This window comes from Hemiscyllium ocellatum, chromosome 4 (genome assembly GCF_020745735.1).
Source record: "Hemiscyllium ocellatum isolate sHemOce1 chromosome 4, sHemOce1.pat.X.cur, whole genome shotgun sequence".
NCBI classification, from domain to species: domain Eukaryota; kingdom Metazoa; phylum Chordata; class Chondrichthyes; order Orectolobiformes; family Hemiscylliidae; genus Hemiscyllium; species Hemiscyllium ocellatum.
The window spans coordinates 140,080,867-140,104,683 of record NC_083404.1 but is presented as its reverse complement, the minus strand read 5'-3'; the positions used below and the strand labels follow the sequence as shown (position 1 = coordinate 140,104,683).

Here is a 23,817-nt window from a genome sequence, read left to right as displayed (position 1 = left end):
TCTAGTTCTGGACTCCCCAACCCCAGGGAAAAGACTTTGCCTATTTACCTGATCCATGCCCCTCATAATTTTGTAAACCTCCATAAGGTCACCCCTCAGCCTCTGATGCTCCAGGGAAAACAGCCCCAGTCTGTTCAGCCTGTTTCTATCGCTCAAATCCTCCAACCCTGGCAACATACATGTAAATCTTTTCTGAACCCTTTCAAGTTTCACAACATCTTTCCAATAGGAAGGAGATCAGAATTGCAATATTCCAACAGTGGCCTAACCAATGTCCTGTACAGCCGCAACATGACCTCCCAACTCCTGTACTCAATACGCTGACCAATAATGGAAAGCATACCAAATGCCTTCTTCACTATCCTATCTACCTGCGACTCCACTTTCAAGGAGCTATGATCCTGCACTCCAAGGTCTCTTTCTTCAGCAACACTCCCTAGGACCTTACCATTAAGTATATAAGTCCTGCTAAGATTTGCTTTCCCAAAATGCAGCACCTCACATTTATCTGAATTAAACTCTATCTACCACTTCTCCTTCCAGATGTCTCACTATTTCTTCTTTGATAGCCTCCCGCATTTTCCTGACTACAAATTTTAAACTAACTGGCCTATAGTTACCTGCCTTTTGCCTTCACCTTTTTTTACACAGCAGCGTGACATTCATGGTTTTCCAGTCTGCCAGGGCCTGCCCAGAATCCCGTGAATTTTGGTAAATTACCACTAATGCATCTGCTATGACTTCCGCCATTTCTTTCAGCACCCTGGGATGCAGTCCATCAGGACCAGGGGACTTATCTACCTTTAGACCCTCAAGGTTGCTCAACACTACTCCTTTAGTGATAAAGTTAAAAATCTCACAACACCAGGTTATAGTTCAACAGGTTTAATCGGAAGCACACTAGCAATTAAACCTGTTGGACTATAACCTGGTGTTGTGCGATTTTTAACTTTGTACACCCCAGTTCAACATCGGCATCTCCAAATCATGACCTTTAGTGATAACAATTGAATTGAGGTTCTCACCTCCCATCATATCCTTAACATCATTCTTTGGCATGTTAGACACATCATCCACTGTGAAGACTGATACAAGATAGTTATTCAAGACCTCAGCCATCTCAGAATTACCCAATATTAATTCCCCTTTCTCATCCTGCAAGGGACTTACTCCACTTTAGCCACCCTTTCCGTTTTATATATTTGTAAAAACTTTTCCCAACTGTTTTTATATTCTGTGCTAATTTGCATTCAAAATCTCTTTCTTTATTGATCTCCAGGTGTGATTAGATCAGAATATGTAGAAGCAGAATTAGACCATTCAGCCATCAACTCTGATCTACCATTCAATGAGATTATGGCTGATGTAATAATTCCCAACTCCACTTTTCTGCCTTTTCCATTTGGCCCTTGATTCTCTAAACACCTGTCTGTTTTGGCCTTGAGTATACTTAATGACACAGCTTCTACAGCTCTCTGTAATAAAGAATTCCACAAATTCATTCCCCTCTGAGAGAAGAAATTCTTCCTTATCTCTGTATTAAATTGGCAACCCCTTATTCTGAGATTCTGCCCACTGTTCCTAGACTTCCTCACAAGGAGGAGCAGCTTTTCCACATTTACCCTGACACATCTCCTAAGAAATGTATTTGTTTAAAAGTTGCCTCTCGTTCCTGTAAATTCTAATGAGTACAGGCTCAATCTATTCAATCTCACCTCCATACCTGGAATTAGCCTAGTCAACCTTCTGTTGATTGCCCCCAATGCCAGTCTATCTTTCCTTAGGTAAAGAGCCCAAAACTGTTCATAGAGTTCCAACCATTGTCTGACTAGTACATTGTACAGTTTTAGTAAAACCTCCCAGTTTTATACTCCATTCCCTTTGAAGTAAAGACCAACACTTCATTTGCCTTCTTGTTATTCATTGAACTTGGATAAGTTAACTTTTTGTGATTCAGGACTCCAAATCCCTCTGTTCTATAGTTTCCTGCAGTCTTTCTCCATTGGAATAATGTTCAGCTCCTCCATTTTTCTTGCCAAATTGTATGACCTCACATTTTCCCACATGGTATTTCAAGATCCAAGTTTTTACCTCACTTAACCTGTCTACATTCCTTTGCAGGCTGTTTGTGTCATCCTCACCACTTACCTTCCCACCTATTTTTGTGTCATCCACAAACTTAGCTAAAGAACATTCACTAGTAAAAAATGAGGTCTGCAGATGCTGGAGATCACAGCTGAAAATGTGTTGCTGGTTAAAGCACAGCAGGTTAGGCAGCATCTCAGGAATATGGAATTCGTTAGGCAGCATCTCAGGAATATGGAATATTCCTGAGATGCTGCCTAACCTGCTGTGCTTTAACCAGCAACACATTTTCAGTAAAGAACATTCACTTTTCTCCTCCAAATAATTAATGGCCTCAGCATTGATCACTGTGGCATTCCACTAGTTACAGGCTGCCAACCTCACAAACTTTGAATAGGCTGCCATCCTGAAAATGCACCCCTTATCCCAACTCTGCCTTCTATCAGTTAGCCTATCCTGTATCCATGCTAATGTACTATCGCCAGCACCATGGACTCTTATTAAATAGCCTATGCTGTGGTACCTTATCAAACTCTTTCCTAAAATCCAAACATATAAGATCTACTGCTTCACCTTTATATATGTTTTTCGAAATCTTCTGAAAGGATTCTAATAATTTATTTTGTCAGGTGTATTCTTCAGTCAGTTCTACTGTAGCCAGAAGTTAATTTTCTGAGCTCATTGCTTTGCTCTTACCCCCAATAAAATCAAGACTAATCATCAATTTCCAAATTAGAACCATTTTTCCATCTCTCAGTCGGACTGAAAAGCCATGAGACTGTCAGGACTTTAGTGAACAAAAGGGAATTGTTCATTGCTCCAGGACTGGCTTCCTTTCAATTACTTTCTAATACCTGCATCAATTATTTACCATCAGGCCATACACACAACATTATTGTCTAGAAAAAAGCTCTGACGAGTTTTAATGATTGCTTTTTACTTGTCTATAAATAATTGCAGTCTTTTTGATGAGCAGGAAAAGTTGCAAAGAACTGAAATAACCTTGCAGAATATTGTCAATTTGAAGAACGTGCAAGAGACTATCAAAGCCAATGTGATTAGATCAACCCTTATATTCTTAATAATTTTTATAATTGCTTATTTACTTGTGATTTTACACATGATGTCCACTTGGTGCAGTATGTAGAGCTTTCATGCATGAGTTATGGCTTTAAGTACTCTGCTGGAGACTTGAGCAAAAATCCAGGCTGTCACTTCACTGCCAAGGCAAAAGTGAGGACTGCAGATGCTGGCAACCAGAGTTAGATCAGAGTGGTGCTGGAAAAGCACAGCAGGTCAGGCAGCATCCGAGGAGCAGGAAAATCAACATTTTGGGCAAAAGCCCTTCATCAGGAAACCTAATGAAGGGCTTTTGCCCGAAACGTCGATTTTCCTGCTCCTCAGATGCTGCCTGACCTGCTGTGCTTTTCCAGCACTACTCTAATCTAAACTTTACTGCCAATACTTGATATTCTTAAAGCCCGTTGCCTGAAGAAAAACAAATCTGAAATGTAAAGGCAGAGGGACTGAAACTCAAAATGTATTTACATTGTTGAAATGTTAATCATCTGACAGCAACAAAAGGTGAAGCTTCCTTATCTGAAGAAGAAGCAATTATAATAGGTCTGTTATATACTACTGGAAGGGAAGAAAATAATGATGAAAATGGTTACACCACACTGAAACTTCCTGAGATGCTGTGCATCAATGGCCTCTCCCAAATATATGGAAGTGCCCAAATAATGAGATTTAACAGGGTGAATTGTTGTGTCAGCCAATGAGTTTGATACATATATATATAATTATCTATAATATCCATAATAATCTATTATTTCTGTAAGTACTCTTACATTGATTTAAATAATCTTTCAATTGTAGAACACTAATGACAGAATAATGATGCATGCTTACTTTGCCTTTCGCTTGTACATGTAATTAAATTCCTTCCATCCCCATTGCTGAGACATAAGCTCATTATTCTTGACAACCAACTATCAATCACAGGCTGCTAACCTCATTAAATTGCTTCATTGCCTTTGTACCGTTTATTAAACATTTTCAAGACTTTGAAGAAGCATTAATTAATATGTTTCACTCTTGAGACTTGTTTTGTCGATACATATAAAATTATTGTGAAAGAGTAGCAATGAATGTTTGGGTTCGTGATAAAATAGCAACCGAATCGCGGCTAGTTTAATTATAATTTAAAATACTTCAGCTTTACTTCTCATTTCTCAAAATGTTTGTTTTTTGCTGAACAGCACAACTATCAGTGCTATTATCTTGGCCCTCTTAATGTTATCTTTAACTTGACGTGATGGAAAATGCAATGCTCAGTGGTCAGAACACTGATAGATATCAAGCTTGAGCACACATGTGGGCTCCCTGCAATTTCTATTTCATGAACGAACAAAATCCTTGCATTTCTCTCACAAACAAAAACAGAAATTGCGGGGAAAGCTCAGCAGGTCTGGCAGCATCTGTGGAGAGAAAGCAGGGTTAATATTTCAGATCCCGTGACAATCTTCAGGACTGACTGCAGCTAGGAAAAGGTTGACATATATGCTGAAGGTTGTAGGGGGAGGGGAAATGAGTAAACAATAGGTTGGAAATGAAGCCTAGAGAGAGAACAACACTTGCACAGATAAGGAATGAAAGGTCAACCTGAGGGAATCAAGCTTTCTAGTTGGTAGCTGACATTGGGAGATGGGTGTGGTAACATCCGTGTGATGACAAGATCTGGTGTGTAGATAATTGTTAAGGACATGAGAAAAGGTTGATAATTTAAATTTAGAATATCATTTATTGTCATGTGTGCTCAAGTACAGGAGTACAGTGAAAAGTTTTTACAATAATTGCCTCTAAATGTATTTACATTGTTGAAATGTTAATCACCTGACAGCAACAAAAGGTGAAGCTTCCTTATCTGAAGAATAAGCAATTATAATAGGTACAAGTACCTAGGTACAAATCTTAGATACAAAAGAGGAATTTAAAAAGTAGTTGCATTACTTTACAGTGTTCAAAGAATAAGTTAAAAATTTAGAATTAACAAAAAAACTAGAACCAAAAAAGTGACCATGAAGCTATTGCATTGTAATGACAAAAACTGGTTATTGGAAGAAAGACTTGCATTAACACAGCACTTTTGCAAACGCAAGCTACCTCAGTGCTATATATCAGCGAAATGAGTGCTTCTACTGTTGTAGTGTAGGACACATGGCAGCGAGTTTTCCCAGAGCCAGATCCCACAAATAGCTTTGAATAGACAATTCTTTTCTGTGGTGTTGATTGAAGGATATATATAACAGGGAGAACACCCCAGCTCCTCCTCGTACCTGTGACATAGGAACTCCTACATCAAATTGACAAGGTAGGCAGGGTTCTGGTTGACATCTGATGTGAAGAGTTTGGATGGAAACCTGTTATCTTTACACAGTTTGGACTTGTGTGTGATCTAGTCCCATAACTGCTCTGGGTTTTTGCTCTATTGGAATGTAACTCCGAGCTAAACAAAACTACTTTCTTGCAATGCTTTCAACGTGCAGAAAACAAAGGTTAGTTTTCTTGAAAAATTAACAGAACACTTTAAAATTTCTATTTTCAGGTTACAGTCCACGTAAACAATGGAGCTGGTGATTTCAACACATCGGTCACACCTCAGTCACTGTGTGATGGACAATGGCATAGAATAGTAGGTGAGTATCCTTCACTTTAATTCACAGCACTGAATAAAGCAACCAGGAAATATTTTAAATACAGACAAGTTCAGAATAAAATGGCAGATCTACTGCGATGTTCATTGGGAAGCACTTTTTAAAATATCAATATTTATTATGTGAGACTGCAAACATATCCATTATCGAACAGTACATTCACTAGAGATCTGACAGGTTTGGCAGCAGCAGATTTCAGAGGATCAGTTCAGGTGGAATTCAATGATGATGAAATAGAATAGCATAAAGTAAAATATCCTTTACTGTCATTGTTTATTGGGAGATAGAAGAATCAAAGTTGGAGAAGAAGTGAGGTGAAATTTGTGCCTTGAAGCTGGAGCTAGGTGAGGATGTGAGGCACAGTTTCCAATCATCCTGGAATCACCAGGATTTCTCCAGAAACTAAGATTTCTTTGACATGGTTTCCTTGTCAGAAAAGTGTGAGGCAGACAAACACACAGATTTGTATTTATTTAGAATCTCTCAAACTGCAAAATATTCTCATAGAATAAAACAAAGAACTGCAGATGCTGGAAATTTTCTAAAATGAAATTAGAAATTGCTGGAAAAACTCAGTAGGCCTGACAGCATTTGTAGGAAGAAAACAGAGTTAATCTTTTGAATCCAGTGATTCTACGTCATTCTGGTAGCTCAGTGGTTACCATTGCTGCCTCACAGTGCCAGGGACCTAAGTTTGATTCCAGCTTTGGGTGATTATCTCTCTGGAGTTTGCATGTTCTCCCTGTGTCTGCATGGGTTTCCACTAGATGTTTTGGTTTCCTCCCACAGTCCAAATATGTGCAGATTAGAAGGATTGGCTACAGCAAATATAGGGTTATGGGAATAGGGCTGGGGTCTGGGTGGAAAATCGATGCAGATTAGATGAGCCACACAGCCTCCTTTTGCACTGTAGGGATTGTATATTACAAAATGGTTTACTTCCAACTAAGTATTTTTGAAGTGTATGCCTTGCTGTAAGGTAGGAAACCACATCAATGAATTGGTGCATAGTAACCTCTCTCAAACGGATGACCATGTTGCCCAGATAATCTGTTTTGGTATTGTTGGTTCAGGGACCAACATTGGCTGAGGACATTGAACAAATATTAATTGTTATTTGCAATGATAATTAAAAATTAGCATATGTCCAAATGTTCACAACTGTATCAAATACATGAAAGAAAATTTGAATTCATGCTTCACCCAAGTATCAAAGTGCTTAAAGCAAACAGGAAGAGAAAGAAACAAATGAACCTGTTCCACCATTTAATTACATCATGGATGATACATATCTGACCTGTTTATCTGCCTTGGTTCCATAACTCCAAACCCTCACCCAACAAAAGGCACTTTGAATCTCAGTTTTAGTTGCCTATATTTTACATCCAAAGAAGTACTTTCTGTAATTATTGTTCTTTGTTTTATATTATAACACAGTAATTAAGAGAAATAATGTGGTGCAACTTGATGTGGACACAGAACGTGACCATGTTGTAGGACCTGCTGCTTCACTTTCCACTGATACTGCCGACCCTCTCTATGTCGGTGGCATCCCAGGTAAGAAGTTTGTTGTAAAGAGAAAATTCATTATTTTGAGATTTGCCCTGGTCATTGCACCTGTTCATCTCACCTGAACATATAATTGTTAGTTCATGTAATGGCATATGTGTAAGTACATTTATATTGTGCCTTTAAAATCAAAAAGCATCCCAAGTCACTTCCCAGGAATGTTATCCAACAAAATGTGATACCATAAGACAGATTGCATGAGAAGAGATTTGTAATAAGTATAAATGTCAGTACAGACCCAATAGGTTGAATGGCTCGTTTGCCCTGTATATTCAAAATAATGTATCCATGATTAAAATTTGTTTTCTTTGAAGCACTTCCTACAATTGTTCATATTAAAATAGGCAGTGCCTTGCAGGGGACGATTGAGTGCATTTGATCATGGAGCATTCTGTCCATGGCATGATGGAATGTTTGAGCTATCTAGAAAATATTAGATTATAGTAAACAAATTGAGTCTTTGAGCTAAAATGTCTAATTCATTGGTTTATTTGTCAATTCTCAATATTACAATGGGAATAGAATAAAAGAGTCATGGTGCTGTGAAGACTGTTGACAATGTTTGTGGATTCTGGATTAGTGGTGCTGGAAGAGCACAGCAGTTCAGGCAGCATCCAAAGTGCAGCGAAATCGACGTTTCGGGCAAAAGCCCTTCATCAGGAATAAAGGCAGTGAGCCTGAAGCGTGGAGAGATAAGCTAGAGGAGGGTGGGGATGGGGAGAGAGCAGCATACAGTACATTGGGTGAGTGGGGGAGGGGATGAAGGTGATAGGTCAGGGAGGAGAGGGTGGATGGATAGGTGGAAAAGGAGGTAGGCAGGTAGGACAAATGTTTGTGGATGTTTGCACCCCATGTTTAGTTATTTGAGAAACCTTTTGTTGTGTTTTTGGTTGCACTTCAGCACCATGCTCCTGATCTCTGATATGGAAGGGGGGTGCAAGTTGGAGCACTTCCTGCTGGGTCTACTCCTGGGCCTGGCCAAAATGGCCATCAAACAGGTCCAAGCAGCAGGTTGTGGAGGGGGTCGTAGTTACTGACTATCTTCCCCTCTTCTGCAACTACACCCATACCAACACTCTCAAAGCCTTCAGAGAGAGAGGTGGGCACTGCAGCGGCTGATAGAATGCCTTATTCCCCCCTCCAACTCCATTTTGATTTAGTTTCCTCCCTTTCTTCCCACCCTTCCCTCACTTTTGTTGTCAATGCACTATCCGTGATGGACTTTGCCTATAAATTGATAATTGAAGTAGAAACACAAGTGATTTAATGATGGAGGATTCAGGGAAAAATTAACATGGGTGATTTAATGGTGGAAAAAAGTCTTTGTGGTACATGAAAGCATGCCTGGATGTGAAAAAGATAAGGGTTAGAAAATACTGCATTTGTACAAAACCTTGATGATATCACATCTGGAATTCAGTTGATATAATGACGTTGAAAGCAGTTCAGAGAAGGTTCACTAACTATTCCTGGGACGAAGAAAGGTTTAACAGTTGATATCTTTTGAAGTTAATGAGACTGAAAGGTAATCTTATTGAAACATAAAAGATCCTGATGGGATTTGTCAAGGTAGTTGCTGAAAGATCTCTCCCTCTGTCGGAGACTCTAGAACTAAGGATAAACAGTTTAAGGATAAAATGTCTCACTTTGAAGACCGATGAGGAGAATTTCTTTTCTGAAGGCTGTTTAACTGTGCAGCAGAGGTTAGTCGTTGAGTGCTTTCAAAGCTGATTTGATGCATTTTTAATCAACAAAGGACTCAAGGATTATGGAAATTGGAGTTCAGAGTCATTGAGTCATAAAATCATAAGCATGGAAACAGACCTTTTGGTCTATGATGCCCATGTTCCCAAACTAAACTAATCTCAGCTGCCTGCATTTGGTCCATATCCCACCCAACATTTTCCTATTCATGTACTTATGCAAATGTCTTTTAAGTGTTATAATTGTACCTGCATCCACCACTTCCTCAGGAAGTTCACTACACACATGAACCACTCTCCATGTATAAAGTTGCCCCTCATGTCCTTTTTAAAACTTTCTCCTTTTGTCTTAAAAATATGCCCCCTAGTTTGAACCCTCCCACCCTAGGGAAAAGACACTTGCTATTCACCTTATCTGTGCCCTCATCCTTTTACAAACCTCTATACGCTCAACCTCCTACGCTTCAGTTAAAAAAAATCCAGCCTCTAGCCTACTTTTAAACTAAACCCTCTATTACCGGCAACATCCTGCTAAATCTTTTCTGAACCCTCTCCAATTTAATTATATCTTATATCAGGGTAACCAGAACAGCACACAGTACTCCAGAAGTGGCCTCACCAGTGTCCTGGTAAACTTCAGCTCCTAGACTCAATGGTCTAGGCAATGAAGGCAAGCGTCCTAAATGCATTCTTAACTACCCTGTCTACCTGTGGCACAAATTTCAAAGAATTATGCACCTAAACCCCAAGGTCTCTCTGTTTAGATTAGATTACTTACAGTGTGGAAACAGGCCCTTTGGCCCAATAAGTCCACACCAACCCGCACTCATACATTTACCCTTTACCTAACACTACGGGCAATTTAGCATGGCCAATTCACCTGACCTGCACATCTTTGTGACTGTGGGAGGAAACCGGAGCACCCGGAGGAAACCCACGCAGACACGGGGAGAATGTGCAAACTCCACACAGTCAGTCACCTGAGGCGGGAATTGAACCCGGGTCTCTGGCGGTGTGAGGCAGTAGTGCTAACCACTGTGCCGCCGTGCCGCCCACGATTTCCATAATCCTTAAGTCCTTTGTTGATTAAAAATGCATCAAATCAGCTTTGAATGCACTCAACGACTAACCTCTGCTGCACAGTTAAACAGCCTTCAGAAAAGAAATTCTCCTCATCGGTCTTCAAAGTGAGACATTTTATCCTTAAACTGTTCTACGATACTACCCAGGGCCCTACCATTAATTGTATAAGCCCTGCCTTTGTTTATTTTATCAAAATGCAATACCTCACATTTATCCAAATTAAACTCCATCTGCCACTCCTCAGCTCATTATCCCATTGATCAAGAACTCTTTGTAATCTTAGACTACAAAGAATCAGCCCTGATTTAATGGAATGGCAGATGGAGGTTCAGGGGCTGAATGGTCTACTCTCGCTCCTAAGTCCTATGTTCTATTTGTATATAGTGAACTGAGAGTATAGGAAATTTAAATTGCACCAGCACCCCCAACGTGAAAAAGGATTATCTTCATTCTTTATGCTTCCTCCATCCTATCACAACAACTTCTAAGTGCTATAAGGCAACTTCACAACCCAATGTGTTGCGATTATTGAACTCACAGAGGGGCATATGATGCGACCAGGTAATTAGTGCTTCAATGAGCAATTTACTTTAGAGTGACCCTTCTTAATCTGGAGAATGTGATGTGGTTTGAAGGATGTGCACAAAAAGGGGACAGGACATCAGCAAGGTATTTCCACTGATGTCAAGGAATTTATTGCATTTACATTGCTTTTTCCTCAATCTAAAAATTTCCAGCCATAGACCCATGGAGATATACAGCATGGAAACAGACCCTTCAGTCCAAATCATCCATGCTGACCAGATATCCCAACCTAATCTAGTCCCATTTGCCAGCGGTGGCACAGTGGTTAGCACTGCTGCCTCACAGCGCCAGAGACCCGGGTTCAATTCCCAACTCAGGCGACTGACTGTGTGGAGTTTGCACATTCTCCCCGTGTCTGCGTGGGTTTCCTCTGGGTGCTCTGGTTTCCTCCCACAGTCCAAAGATGTGCAGATCAGGTGAATTGGCCACGATAAATTGCCCGGCGTGTTGGGTAAATGTAGGGGAATGCGTGGGCAGCGGGTCGGTGTGGACTTGTTGGGCCGAAGGGCCTGTTTCCACTACTGTAAGTAATCTAATCTAAACCCTTTCTATTCATATACCCATCCAGATACCTTTTAAATGTTGTAATTGTACCAGTCCCCACCACTTCCTCTGGCAGCTCATTCCATTCATGAGCTCTGCGTGGAAAGGCTGCCCCTTAGGTCCCTTTTAAATTGTTTCCCTCTCACCCTAAACCTATTAAGCACTTGGAAGTGTAGCCACGGTAGAAATGTGGTTGCCAATTTGCATGCAGCCAGCTCCCATAAAACTATAAGACAAAGGAACAGGAGTAGACCATTTGGCCCCTTGGGCCTAATTCACCATTGAACAGGATTATGGCTGATACAACTTTTCTCATGTTCACTTCCCTGTCCTTTTCCCCCATAACCCTGGATTCCCCTAGTGAGATCAAGAATCTATCAATCTCAGCCTTAAATATACATAAGGACTCCACTATAAACAACATTGTGAAAATGACCACATAATCTGATCGTAGTTCAGGGATCAATATTAGATAAAATGCCCTCTGGTTCATTATTCCACACAAAATAAGAGAAAGAATGATCTTCATAATATAAGGAAATATATTTTTCTAATATATTTTAGTACATATTGTCTTAAAGTTTTGACATGGGGTTTTGAGTGAATTATAAGACGTTAAGGTAGAACAGCAGAATTAGATCATTTGGCCCATTGAGTTTGCTCCTCCATTCAATCATTCACCACCCTCTGGCTGAAGAATTCTCCCTCATTTCAGTTCAAAATGTTGACTGTTCACTCGAAGGCTGTGCCTTTGTGTTGTAGTCTCTCCTTCTAGTGGAAATGTCTTCTCAACGTCCACTCTATCCAGGCTCTCAGTATTCTGTAAGTTTTAATTAGAATTTTGGGAAAGCAAATCTTAGCAGGACTTATACACTTCATGGTAAGGTCCTAGGGAGTGTTGCTGAACAAAGAGACCTTGATATGCAAGTTCATAGCTCCTTGAAAGTGGAGTCGCAGGTAGATAGGATAGTGAAGAAGGCATTTGGTATGCTTTCCCTTATTGGTCAGAGTATTAAGTACAGGAGTTGGGAGGTCATGGTGCAGCTGTACAGGACATTGGTTAGGCCACTGTTGGAATATTGCATGCAGTTCTGGTCTCCTTCCTATCGGAAAGATGTTGTGAAACATGAAAGGGTTCAGCAAAGATTTACAAGAATGTTGTCAGGGTTGGAGGATTTGAGCTACAGGGAGAGGCTGAACAGGCTGGGGCTGTTTTACCTGGAGCGTCAGAGGCTGAGGGGTGACCTTATAGAGGTTTATAAAATCAGGAGGGGCATGGATAGGATAAATAGACAAAGTCTTTTCCCTGGGGTGGGGGAGTCCAGAACTAGAGGGTATAGGTTTAGGGTGAGAGGAGAAAGATATAAAACAGACCTAAGAGGCAATTTTTTCACACAGAGGGTGGTATGTGTATGGAATGAGCTACCAGAGGATGTGGTGGAGGCTGGTACAATTGCAACATTTAAAGGGCACCTGGATGGGTATATGAATAGGATGGGTTTGGAGGGATATGGGTCGGGTGCTGGCAGGTGGGACTAGATTGGCTTGGGATATCTGGTCAGCATGGTCACGTTGGACTGAAGGATTTGTTTCAGTGCTGTACATCTCTATGACTCTATTGCATTTGACTTCCTAACTGACATTAAATTGTATGTTAACCTTAAGGGGATCCTGAACTAGTCCCTTTGAAATTCAGATTTCTGAAGCTTTTCCCTCCCTATTTAGAAAATAGTCTATGCCTCTATTCTTCATATATATACTCTATTCTGTTAGGTTGTATTTTATGGTTATGTTTTATTCTAAAAAATGTATTGATGTTTTTGTACTTGCAGATAATGTACAGTTACCTCATTTGCCAACTCGCAATCCATTCATTGGCTGCATGGGGGAAGTAGTGATCAACATGAAGCCAGTATCATTCAAGAAAGCAGTGGCAGTTCATGGTGCTGTTAGTGTGACTCGGTGTCCTGTCATGTAAATCCAGCTACTGTTTGTAACCGCAAAGATGTTTTAATCTTCCTGCACTTGATTGTAATAGACAACTAAACCACTGTCAAAATGCAGAATAATTAATTTATTGTAACTTGGACTTTGCATTTTTCTCATTTCAGTCAATTGAATTTGACACATTTATGGTTTGGCTTTTCATAACAGCAATTTTTACAATTAAAAGAACAATGACCCACTAACATTTTGAAACGCAATGCAAATATTTTATTCCTAATTGGTGCTATATACTGTGGGGCCAAATAAATTACTAAAATTTGCTGCTAATTTTATATTTTCATACTTGAATAATTAAATGCTAAACATATTTCTAAAATAAACATGATTCAACCATCATTATTAAAAGCCTTTCAAATTGTTTTTGGAGAGTAAATGATCTTCTAGAAAGGGAATGTTTTCCCCCACGCATCATCCGATTGGAAACACAGGCAAGGTTCGACGCAGACACAAATATAGATTATATTTCTTCCTGTGAGCATCTGTCGGACTCTTGAAGTGGTCTTATGAGTAGCAATGTAGTAGATTGGAACCCGGGACTTGTATCTCTGGCAGTATACATTGATAGTCCAATGAAATTTCTACTAAAATAAGATTTTAAAAAAATAGGGCCATGATGAGGCCATATTTCTCATCATGCCTCCACCATTCAATAAGATCATGCATGATTTCCCTTAACTCCACTGTCTTGCCCTATCAACATATTCCTCGATCCCCAAAAATTTCATCAACCCCCCACTTATCACCTCCAATATTCACTTACTTCATTACCAATGCACAGTGGTGCAATCTGCCAGGTGCACTATAATAACTCACCCAAGACCCCTGCAACAGCACCTTCCAAATCTGTGACCTCCACCACATAGAAAGTCAAGGGTAGTAGATACATGGGAACACCACCAAAAAGAGACACACTATCCTTAATTGGAACTGTATCATTACCTCTTTGCTGTTGCTGGGTCAGAATCCTGAAACTCACATCGTAACAGCACTGTGGTATCCCGACACTGTAGCAATATAAGAAGACAGCTCATCACCATGTTCTCCTGGGCAATTAGGGATGGCCTGGTCAGCAACAACGTTTTTAATAATCCATCTTGAATCTCTCAAACGATGGAGCATCAGTGGCTAGCACTGCTGCCTCACAGTGCCAGATACCCGGGTTCAATTTCCGCCTCAAGCGACTCTCTGTGTGGAGATTGCACATTCTCCCCGTGTCTGCGTGGGTTTCCTTTGGGTGCTCCGGTTTCCTCCCACAGTCCAAAAATGTGCAGGTTAGGTGAATAGGCAAAGTCAAATTGCCCGTAGTGTTACGTGAAGGAATAAATGTAGGAGAATGGGTCTGGGTGGGTTGCGCTTCGGTGGGTCGGTGTGGACTTGTTAGGCCGAAGGGCCTGTTTCCACACTGTAAGTAATGTAATCTAATCTAATTTAATCTAATCTATACCCTCTGGTTGACAATTCCAAAGACTAGGCAAAGGACTAGGTTAAAATGCTATCCCATATTCCCAATTCCTCTGCCTCTGCTGCATCTGCTCCCAGGAGGACCAGTTCCACCACAGAACACATCAGACGGCCTCTTTCTTTAAATACTGCTATTTCCCCCTCCCCCACCTTATCCCAGATCCAACCTTCCAACTCAGCACTGCCCTCATGCTCTCTCCTACCTATCCATCTTCCTTTCCACCTATCCACTCCACCCTCCTCTCTGACCTATCACCATTACCCCCACCTCCACTTACCTATTGCACTCTCAGCTACCTGCCCCCCAGCCCCACCCCCCTCCCATTTATCTCACCGTCCCCTCGGCTCACAACCTATTCCTGATGAAGTGTTTTTGTCCCAAAATGTCGACTCTCTTGCTCCTCGGATGCTGCCTGACCTACCGGTACCACACTCTCAATTCACTCTAACAACAGTCTGAGTGATTAGGTTTTTCTCATCTTGTTCAGGATCAGTGGTGCTGGAAGAGCACAGCAGTTCAGGCAGCATCCAACGAGCAGCGAAATCGACACCCCTCCAACCGTAACAAGGACAGAATGCCCCTGGTGCTCACCTTCCACCCTACAAACCTTCGCATAAACCAAATCATCCCCCGACATTTCCGCCACCTCCAAAAAGACCCCACCACCAGGGATATATTTCCCTCCCCACCTCTTTCCGCCTTCCGCAAAGACTGTTCCCTCCGTGACTACCTGGTCAGGTCCATGCCCCCCTACGACCCACCCTCCCATCCTGGCACTTTCCCCTGTCACCACAGGAACTGTAAAACCTGTGTCCACACCTCCTCCCGCACCTCTATCCAAGGCCCTAAAGGAACCTTCCATATCCATCAAAGTTTTACCTGCACATCCACTAATATCATTTATTGTATCCGTTGCTCCCGATGTGGTCTCCTCTACTTTGGGGAGACTGGGCGCCTCCTAGCAGAGTGCTTTAGGGAACATCTCCGAGACACCCGCACCAATCAACCACACTGCCCCATGGCCCAACATTTCAACTCCCCCTCCCACTCTGCCGAGGACATGGAGGTCCTGGGCCTCCTTCACCGCCGCTCCCTCACCACCAGACGCCTGGAGGAAGAACGCCTCATCTTCCGCCTCAGAACACTTCAACCCCAAGGCATCAATGTAAACTTCAACAGCTTCCTCATTTCCCCTTCCCCCACCTCATCCTAGTTTCAAACTTCCAGCTCAGCACTGTCCCCATGACTTGTCCGGAGTTGAACGACCTGCCTAGTTCCTTTTCCACCTCTCCACTCCACCATCTCCTCCCTAACCTATCACCTTCATCTCCTCCCCCACTCACCCATTGTACTCTATGCTACTCTCTCCCCACCCCCACCCTCCTGTAGCTTATCTCTCCATGCTTCCGGCTCACTGCCTTTATTCCTGATGAAGGGCTTTTGCCCGAAACGTCGATTTCGCTGCTCGTTGGATGCTGCCTGAACTGCTGTGCTCTTCCAGCACCACTGATCCAGAATCTGGTTTCCAGCATCTGCAGTCATTGTTTTCACCTTTTTTCTCATCTTGTGCCCATCAAGTCAGTCCTGGTCAAAAACAACCACCTGACTATTATAATTGCAATTTCCTGCAATGGCCCGTAGCCTAGTTTGCCTTGGCACTGCAGATGCACATTTAAATATTCTTTAAAAAACATTCAACAACCAACGCCCCTTCTCCTCCCCCAGCCCACCCAAGAATTCTGAAATTCAGGCCAGACTGCTTTATGGAGGATGGTGAGAACATGGCAATCTGATGGAGTGGTTGAAGTGACTAGTATTGATGCATTTAAGAGTAAGTTACATAAATACATGAGAGAAAGGAATGGAAGACTGTGCCACTTGGGTAAGATTAACTAAGGCATGGGACAAACATCACAATAGATTAGTTGTGTCAAAATGCCTCTTGTGCTGTAAGTACTTTGTAATTATATTTAAACAGAAACTCATATTAAATAAAAATGCCTAACATAGTTAGCAGGCAATAAGAATCTGAAGAGAATTAATAGATTAACATTTTAGATAGAGAGGCTAGGGGAAATTCTAACCTGACCCATCCATCAGGAAGCTGTTGGGAATGGATGAAAGATTGTCTCCCAACTCCACTGTCCCGCCTTGTCCACATAACCCTTCATTCCCTCGTGTCACTCTCCACTGAAGTCCATATTGGGCAGGATATAGAACCGATATTCCCCTCGACAGGCTGAATTAAAATGCCTCTCCTTTGTGTGAACATCAGCTACAGTATTTACCAAAAACAACAAACACACCAACCTACACAGATGCAATTGTTATTCTTGAAACATGATTGGTCTCGATTCATTTTAGTCCTCTCCTCTGACACATTTCTGTAGAGGAGTGTGTTGCGACTGTATAATACATCTCTAGTTTTAGTCTCATATTTACCTGGGAGTTTCAGAAAGAGTACTACATTTCTGAGAACATATTGAAGGATTCACATGATCACACGCTATAATGCTACCATGTTACTTTTTGTTGAAGCTTATTGTGCACAAATTGCCTGCTGTGTCTCTGACTTAACAACTTTGCAAGAAACATCGGACAAGATTTTAACTTGCCCAAAATAATTAAAAGTTAAAATCTTCAAAACCACTGAACTGTCTGAATGCTTGTTCTTTTGTACTGCTCCCAGGTTGGTATCAGTAGGAAGAGATTAGCAACTGATAAGGAATAAACAGCCTTGACAAATGAATGAACTAGTGGCCAATAATGAACTCCATGTGTAGGAAAAGAGAGGGTTAACACTATATGGATAGATTTAAATCCCAGCTGCCTAATTGAAACCGGTCATGTGGGCAGTTGGCAATAAGCAGGTCATGTCAGCTCAGGGAGAGAATAAGGCACGTGGCTAGAGCCATTTTAATTGCAGTTTGAGACTTCCTGCGGACTCCTCTAGTAAAGACATAGCCTGTGTTCCCATCAGCCCTACTTAAGTCTGCAAGAACCAACAACCCTCTTTAAGTCCACACTGACCACCTAATCATTGCTTGCAAATATTGAGTCCCCTCCAACTTCAGCCTTGCTTCAGGTGGGAAAACAAGGTTGGAGTAATTCAGTGAATTTCAGTGGTTCAAATGACTATAGGTTTCCTGCCTGTGCTAAGAATTGAAATCCATTGCTGCAAAGCCCATTCTAGCTAAAAATCTGCTTCAAACTCTGTTATAATAAAACATCTGAGAGAGAAAATGTGCAATTACATAGCATTTTTCATCTCCTCAAACCATATTATAACCAATTAAGGCTTTCCAAGTATAATTACTGTCTACTAGATATATGACGGCTCCAATATCATTGCTTAATTAGAAAATCATCAAAACTAATTAGCAATAAAGTGTCACACCTTTCAGGGTAACATTTAAAACAATACTTACTTTTTATTTGCAATTCATAAAGAAAGATAATTATTTCTAAAGAATGCATATCATAATGGTTTATGATTTGTTCATAACAGTATTAGTAAGGAGAACCCCATATTATTCTCAAACTTGAATGAAGTGCCCTCCAAAGCTGCCTCCTGATTATTTGAGTTCATCCAAATTTTGCCTGTCACTGCTTCGCAAATTGTGGGAATATGGAAGCTTCTAACTCATTGCAACTGTTGTTGCAATGTAATGTTAACCATTTACTTTCAATGTCATGTCTTCTCCATATCAGACAGAACTTTGTCATGCAACCATTTTAAATATTCACTTTTAGGTTTTTGGTGTTGCACTGTCAATTTTGCACTAATGCAAGACATTAAGTGTGCACTTTCATTTACTCATGTTCTAGTATTTTTGTAACTTGTATGATTCCTATCAATTAAATAAAAAAAGTGTATTATTTCAACACATTTTGTTTGTGATATATGTCTATTCAATTTTATTAATTAAATGTAGATTGTGACATACTGGACGAGTAATCACCCAGTTTATTGCTGCGCAGGCATTGGGTTCAAATCCCACCAGCTGGTAGAAGTTAAATTCAAATTAATAAACATCAAGAATTGGAAATTAGTTTCAGTAGTGGTGACCATAAAACTATCATTAATTTTCTAAAAAAAACATTTTGGCTACTGTTGGCCTTTAGGGAAGGAACTCTGCTGTCTTACTGTGATGTTTAGTTTCTGTAATAGAGTTCAGGAAGCAAGTTACCTTATGAGAAATGTTAAGATTGTGAAGCTTTCAAGCCAGGAAGACAATCCCACCATCCCAGGAACAAGTCTGGTAAATGTTTATTACACTTTCTATGGCAATAATATCTTTCAGGTTGAGGACTGTGTGCAGTTCTGGTCGCTAAATTTGAGGAAAGACATTCTGGCTATTGAGGGAGTGCAGCGTAGGTTCACGAGGTCAATTCCTGGAATGAAGGGATTACCTTACACTGAAAGACTGAAGCGACTGGGCTTGTATACCCTTGAGTTTAGAAGACTGAGAGGGGATATGATTGAGACATATAAGATTATTAAAGGATTGGACACTCTGGCAGCAGGAAACATGTTTCCGCTGATGGGTGAGTGCCGAACCAGAGGACACAGCTTAAAAATACGGGGTAGACCATTTAGGACAGAGATGAGGAGAAACTTCTTCACCCAGAGAGTGGTGGCTGTGTGGAATGCTCTGCCCCAGAGGGCAGTGGAGGGCAAGTCTCTGGATTCATTTAAGAAAGAGTTGGATAGAGCTCTCAAGGATAGTGGAATCAAGGGTTATGGAGATAAGGCAGGGAGCAGATACTGATTAGGAATGATCAGCCATGATCATATTGAATGGTGGTGCAGGCTCAAAGGACTGAATGGCCTACTCCTGCACCTATTGTCTATTGTCTATTGTCTATTGACTCTGGGTCTATGTTCGGAGTTTAGGAGAATGAGGGAGTAGTTCATTGAAACTTACAGAATATTGAGAGGCCTAGATCGAGTGGAGGTGAAGAAGATACTTCCACCAATGGGAGAGACTAGGACCCAAGGTCACAGCCTCAGAGTGAAGGGAATAACCCTGTACAACTGTGATGAGGAGGAGTTTCTTCAGCCTGAAGATGGTTAATCTGTGTAACTCATTGCCATAGAGAGCTGTGGAGGCTAAGTCATTGAGTGTATTTAAAGATAGACAGGTTCATAACTGATAAGGAGATCAAGAGTTATGAGGAGAAGGCAGGAGAATGGGATTGAGAAACATATTAGCCATGTTCAAATGGTGGAGCAGACTCGATGGTCCTTTATCTTATGGTCTTCTGATCTTTCCTGAGATAAGGAGGATAAGATCAATTTAAGGCCTCAGGTTCTTTCAAAAATATTTCAAAGACTACATAACATGAGTTGTTCACTTTGACATACTTTAGCTAGAGGTACCCCTCACCTCAAATGTTATGCTACATGGAAAGTAACATCTCCTTCCTGCTCCACCATTTGATATGATCATGACTGATCATTAAGCTCTAATCTTTCCCTACTCCCATCTCCCTTGATCCCTTTAGGTACAAGAGCTATATCTACCTCATAGAACATAGAACAATACAGCACAGAACAGGCCCTTCGGCCCACGATATTGTGCTGAACATTTGTCCTAGCTTAAGCACCTATCCAATTGCCGCTTAAAGGTCACCAATGATTCTGACTCTACCACTCCCACAGGCAGCACATTCCATGCCCCCACCACTTTCTGGGTAAAGAACCTACCCCTGACATCCCCCCATACCTTCTACCCTTCACCTTAAATTTATGTCCCCTTGTAAAACTCTGTTGTACCTGGGGAAAAAGTCTCTGACTGTCTACTCTATCTATTCCCCTGATCATCTTATAAACCTCTATCAAGTCACCCCTCATCCTTCGCCGTTCCAATGCGAAAAGGCCTAGCACTCTCAACCTATCCTCGTATAACCTATTCTCCATTCCAGGCAACATCCTGGTAAATCTCCTCTGCACCCTCTCCAAAGCTTCCACATCTTTCCTAAAATGAGGTGACCAGAACTGCACACAGTGCTCCAAATGTGGCCCTACCAAGGTCCTATACAGCTGCAACATCACCTCACGACTCTTGAATTCAATCCCTCTGCTAATGAATGCTAATACACCATAGGCCTTCTTACAAGCTCTATCCACCTGAGTGGCAACTTTCAAAGACCTATGAACATAGACCCCAAGATCCTGCTGTTCCTCCATCTTACTAAGAACCCTACTGTTAATCCTGTATTCCGCATTCTTATTTGTCCTTCCAAAATGGACAACCTCACACTTGACAGGGTTGAACTCCATCTGCCACTCCTCAGCCCAGCTCTGCATCATATCTAAGTCCCTTTGCAGCCGACAACAGCCCTCCTCACTATCCAAACTCCACCAGTCATCATATCGTCTGCAAATTTACTGACTCATCCTTCGACTCCCTCTTCCAAGTCATTAATAAAAATTACAAACAGCAGAGGACCCAGAACTGATCCCTGTGGAACTCCACTTGTAATTGGGCTCCAGGCTGAATATTTACCATCTACCACCACTCTCTGAGTGAGCCAGTTCTCTATCCAACTGGCCAAACTTCCCACTATCCCATGAGTCCTGACTTTCCGCATTAGCCTACCATGGGGAACCTTATCAAATGCCTTACTAAAATCCACGTACACTACATCCACTGCTCTACCCTCATCCACATGCTTGGTCACCTCCTCAAAGAATTCAATAAGACTTGTAAGGCAAGACCTACCCCTCACAAATCTGTGCTGGCTGTCCCAAATCAAGCAGTGTCTTTCCAGATACTCATAAATCCTATCCCTCAGTACCCTTTCCATTACTTTGCCTACCACTGAAGTAAGATTAATTGGCCTGTAATTCCTGGGGTTATCCCTATTCCCTTTTTTGAACAGGGCACAACATTCGCCACTCTCCAGTCCCCTGGCACCACCCCCATTGACAGTGAAGACGAAAAGATCATTGCCAATGGTTCTGCAATTTCCTCTCTTGCTTCCCACATAATCCTAGGATATATCCGGTCAGGCCCGGGGGACTTGTCTATCCTCAAGTTTTTCAAAATGCCCAACACATCTTCCTTCCTAACAAGTATCTCCTCTAGCTTACCAGTCCATTTCATACTCTCCTCTTCAACAACACGGTCCCTCTCATTTATAATTACTGAAGAAAAAGTACTCATTCAAGACCTCTACTATCTCTTCCGACTCAATACACAGTCTCCCACTACTGTCCTTGATCGAACCTACCCTCGTTCTCATCATTCTCATGTTTCTCACGTATGTATAAAAGGCCTTGGGGTTATCCTTGACCTACACACAAAGATTTTTCATGCCCTCTCTTAGCTCTCCTAATCCCTTTCTTCAGCTCCCTCCTGGCTATCCTGTATCCCTCCAACGTTCTGTCTGAACCTTGTTTCCTCAACCTTATGTAAGCCTCCTTCTTCCTCTTTACTAGACATTCAACCTCCCTCGTCAACCAAGGCTCCCTCACACGACCATTTCTTTCCTGCCTGACAGGTACATTCATATCAAGGACACTCATATCTGTTCCTTGAAAAAGTTCCACATTTCAACGACATCCTTCCCTGACAGCCTATGCTCCCAATTTATGCTCCTCAGATCCTGTCTTGCAGCATCATATTTACCCTTCCCCCAGTTGTAAAACCTACCCTGTTGCACGCACCTATCTCTCTCCATAACCAAGGTGAAAGTCACAGAATTGTGGTCACCATCACCAAAATGCTCACTCACTAACAAGCCCATCACTTGTCCCGGTTCGTTACCAAGTACCAAATCCAATATGGCCTCCCCTCTGGTCGGACAATCTACATACTGAGTTAGAAAAGCTTCCTGGACACACTGCACAAACACCGCCCCGTCCAATCTACTTGATCTAAAGAGCTTCCAATCCCCAATATTTGGGAAGTTGAAATCATCCATGACTACGACCCTGTGGCTTCTGCACCTTTCCAAAATCTGATTCCCAACCTGTTTCTCCACATCTCTGCTGCTATTGGGGGGCCTTTAGTAAACACCCAACAAGGTGACTGCTCCTTTCCTATTTCTGACTTCAGCCCATACTGCCTCCAAAGGCAGATCCCCCTCGAACTACCTTTCTGCAGTCGTTATACCATTTCTAATTAGCAGCGTCATCCCCTCCTCCTTTTTTATCACCCCCCCCCCACCAATCTTACTGAAACATCTGTAACTAGGAACCTCCAACAACCATTCCTGTCCCTCTTCTATCCATGTTTCCGTGATGGCCACAACATCGTAGTCCCAGGTACCGATCCACTCCTTAAGTTCACCCACCTTATTTCTGATACACTTTGCATTGAAGTATACAAACTTGAGCCCATCTCTGTGTCCGCAAGTATTCCCTGTCAGTGGTACCTTCTCCACAGCCTCCCTACATTCTTGGACATCCTGAAAAACAGCTAACCTACTTATTGGACTACAAGTCCGGATCCCATCCCCCTGCCAAATTAGTTTAAACCACCCCCCCGCCCCGAAGAATGCTAGCAAACCTACCCCCCAGGATATTGGTGCCCTTCTGGTTCAGGTGCAACCCATCCTGCTTGTACAGGTCCCACCTTCCCCAGAATGCAGTCCAATTGTCCAAATACCTGTAGCCCTCTCTCCTACACCATCCTTGCAGCCACGTGTTCAACTGCACTCTCTCCCTATTCCTTGCCTCACTGTCACGTGGCACCGGCAACAACCCAGAGATGATGACTCCATCCGTCCTAGCTTTTAGCTTCCAGCCTAACTCCCTGAGCTCCTGAATGACCTCCCCACCCCTCTTCCTACCTATGTCGTTGGTGCCAATGTGCACCATGACTTCTGGCTGCACGCCCTCCCCCTTAAGGATTCTGAAGACACGGTCCAGAAGTCTCGGACCCTGGCACCCGGGAGGCAACAAACCATCCGAGAGTCTTGCCCATGTCCACAGAACCGCCTGTCCGTCCCTCTAACTAGAGAGTCTCCTATAACTAGCGCTCTCCTCCTCTCCCCCTTTCTCTGCTGGGCCTCAGAGCCGGACCTCGTGCCAGACCCAGTCACTGCAGCTTAC

General features: G+C 42.1%; 1 protein-coding gene across 1 annotated transcript in view; it reads left to right on the top strand.

Annotated features, from left to right (window-relative positions):
• The window catches only part of LOC132815125 (laminin subunit alpha-3-like), a 364,209-nt gene extending 345,703 nt beyond the window's left edge, over positions 1–18,506 (top strand). The window contains exons 76-78 of the mRNA XM_060823918.1: positions 5,693–5,783; positions 7,239–7,358; positions 13,117–18,506. Coding sequence (XP_060679901.1) covers positions 5,693–5,783; positions 7,239–7,358; positions 13,117–13,262 — 357 coding nt within the window. The 3' untranslated portion in view covers positions 13,263–18,506. The remainder of the gene's footprint in view (positions 1–5,692; positions 5,784–7,238; positions 7,359–13,116) is intronic.
• Positions 18,507–23,817: the final 5,311 nt, after the last annotated feature.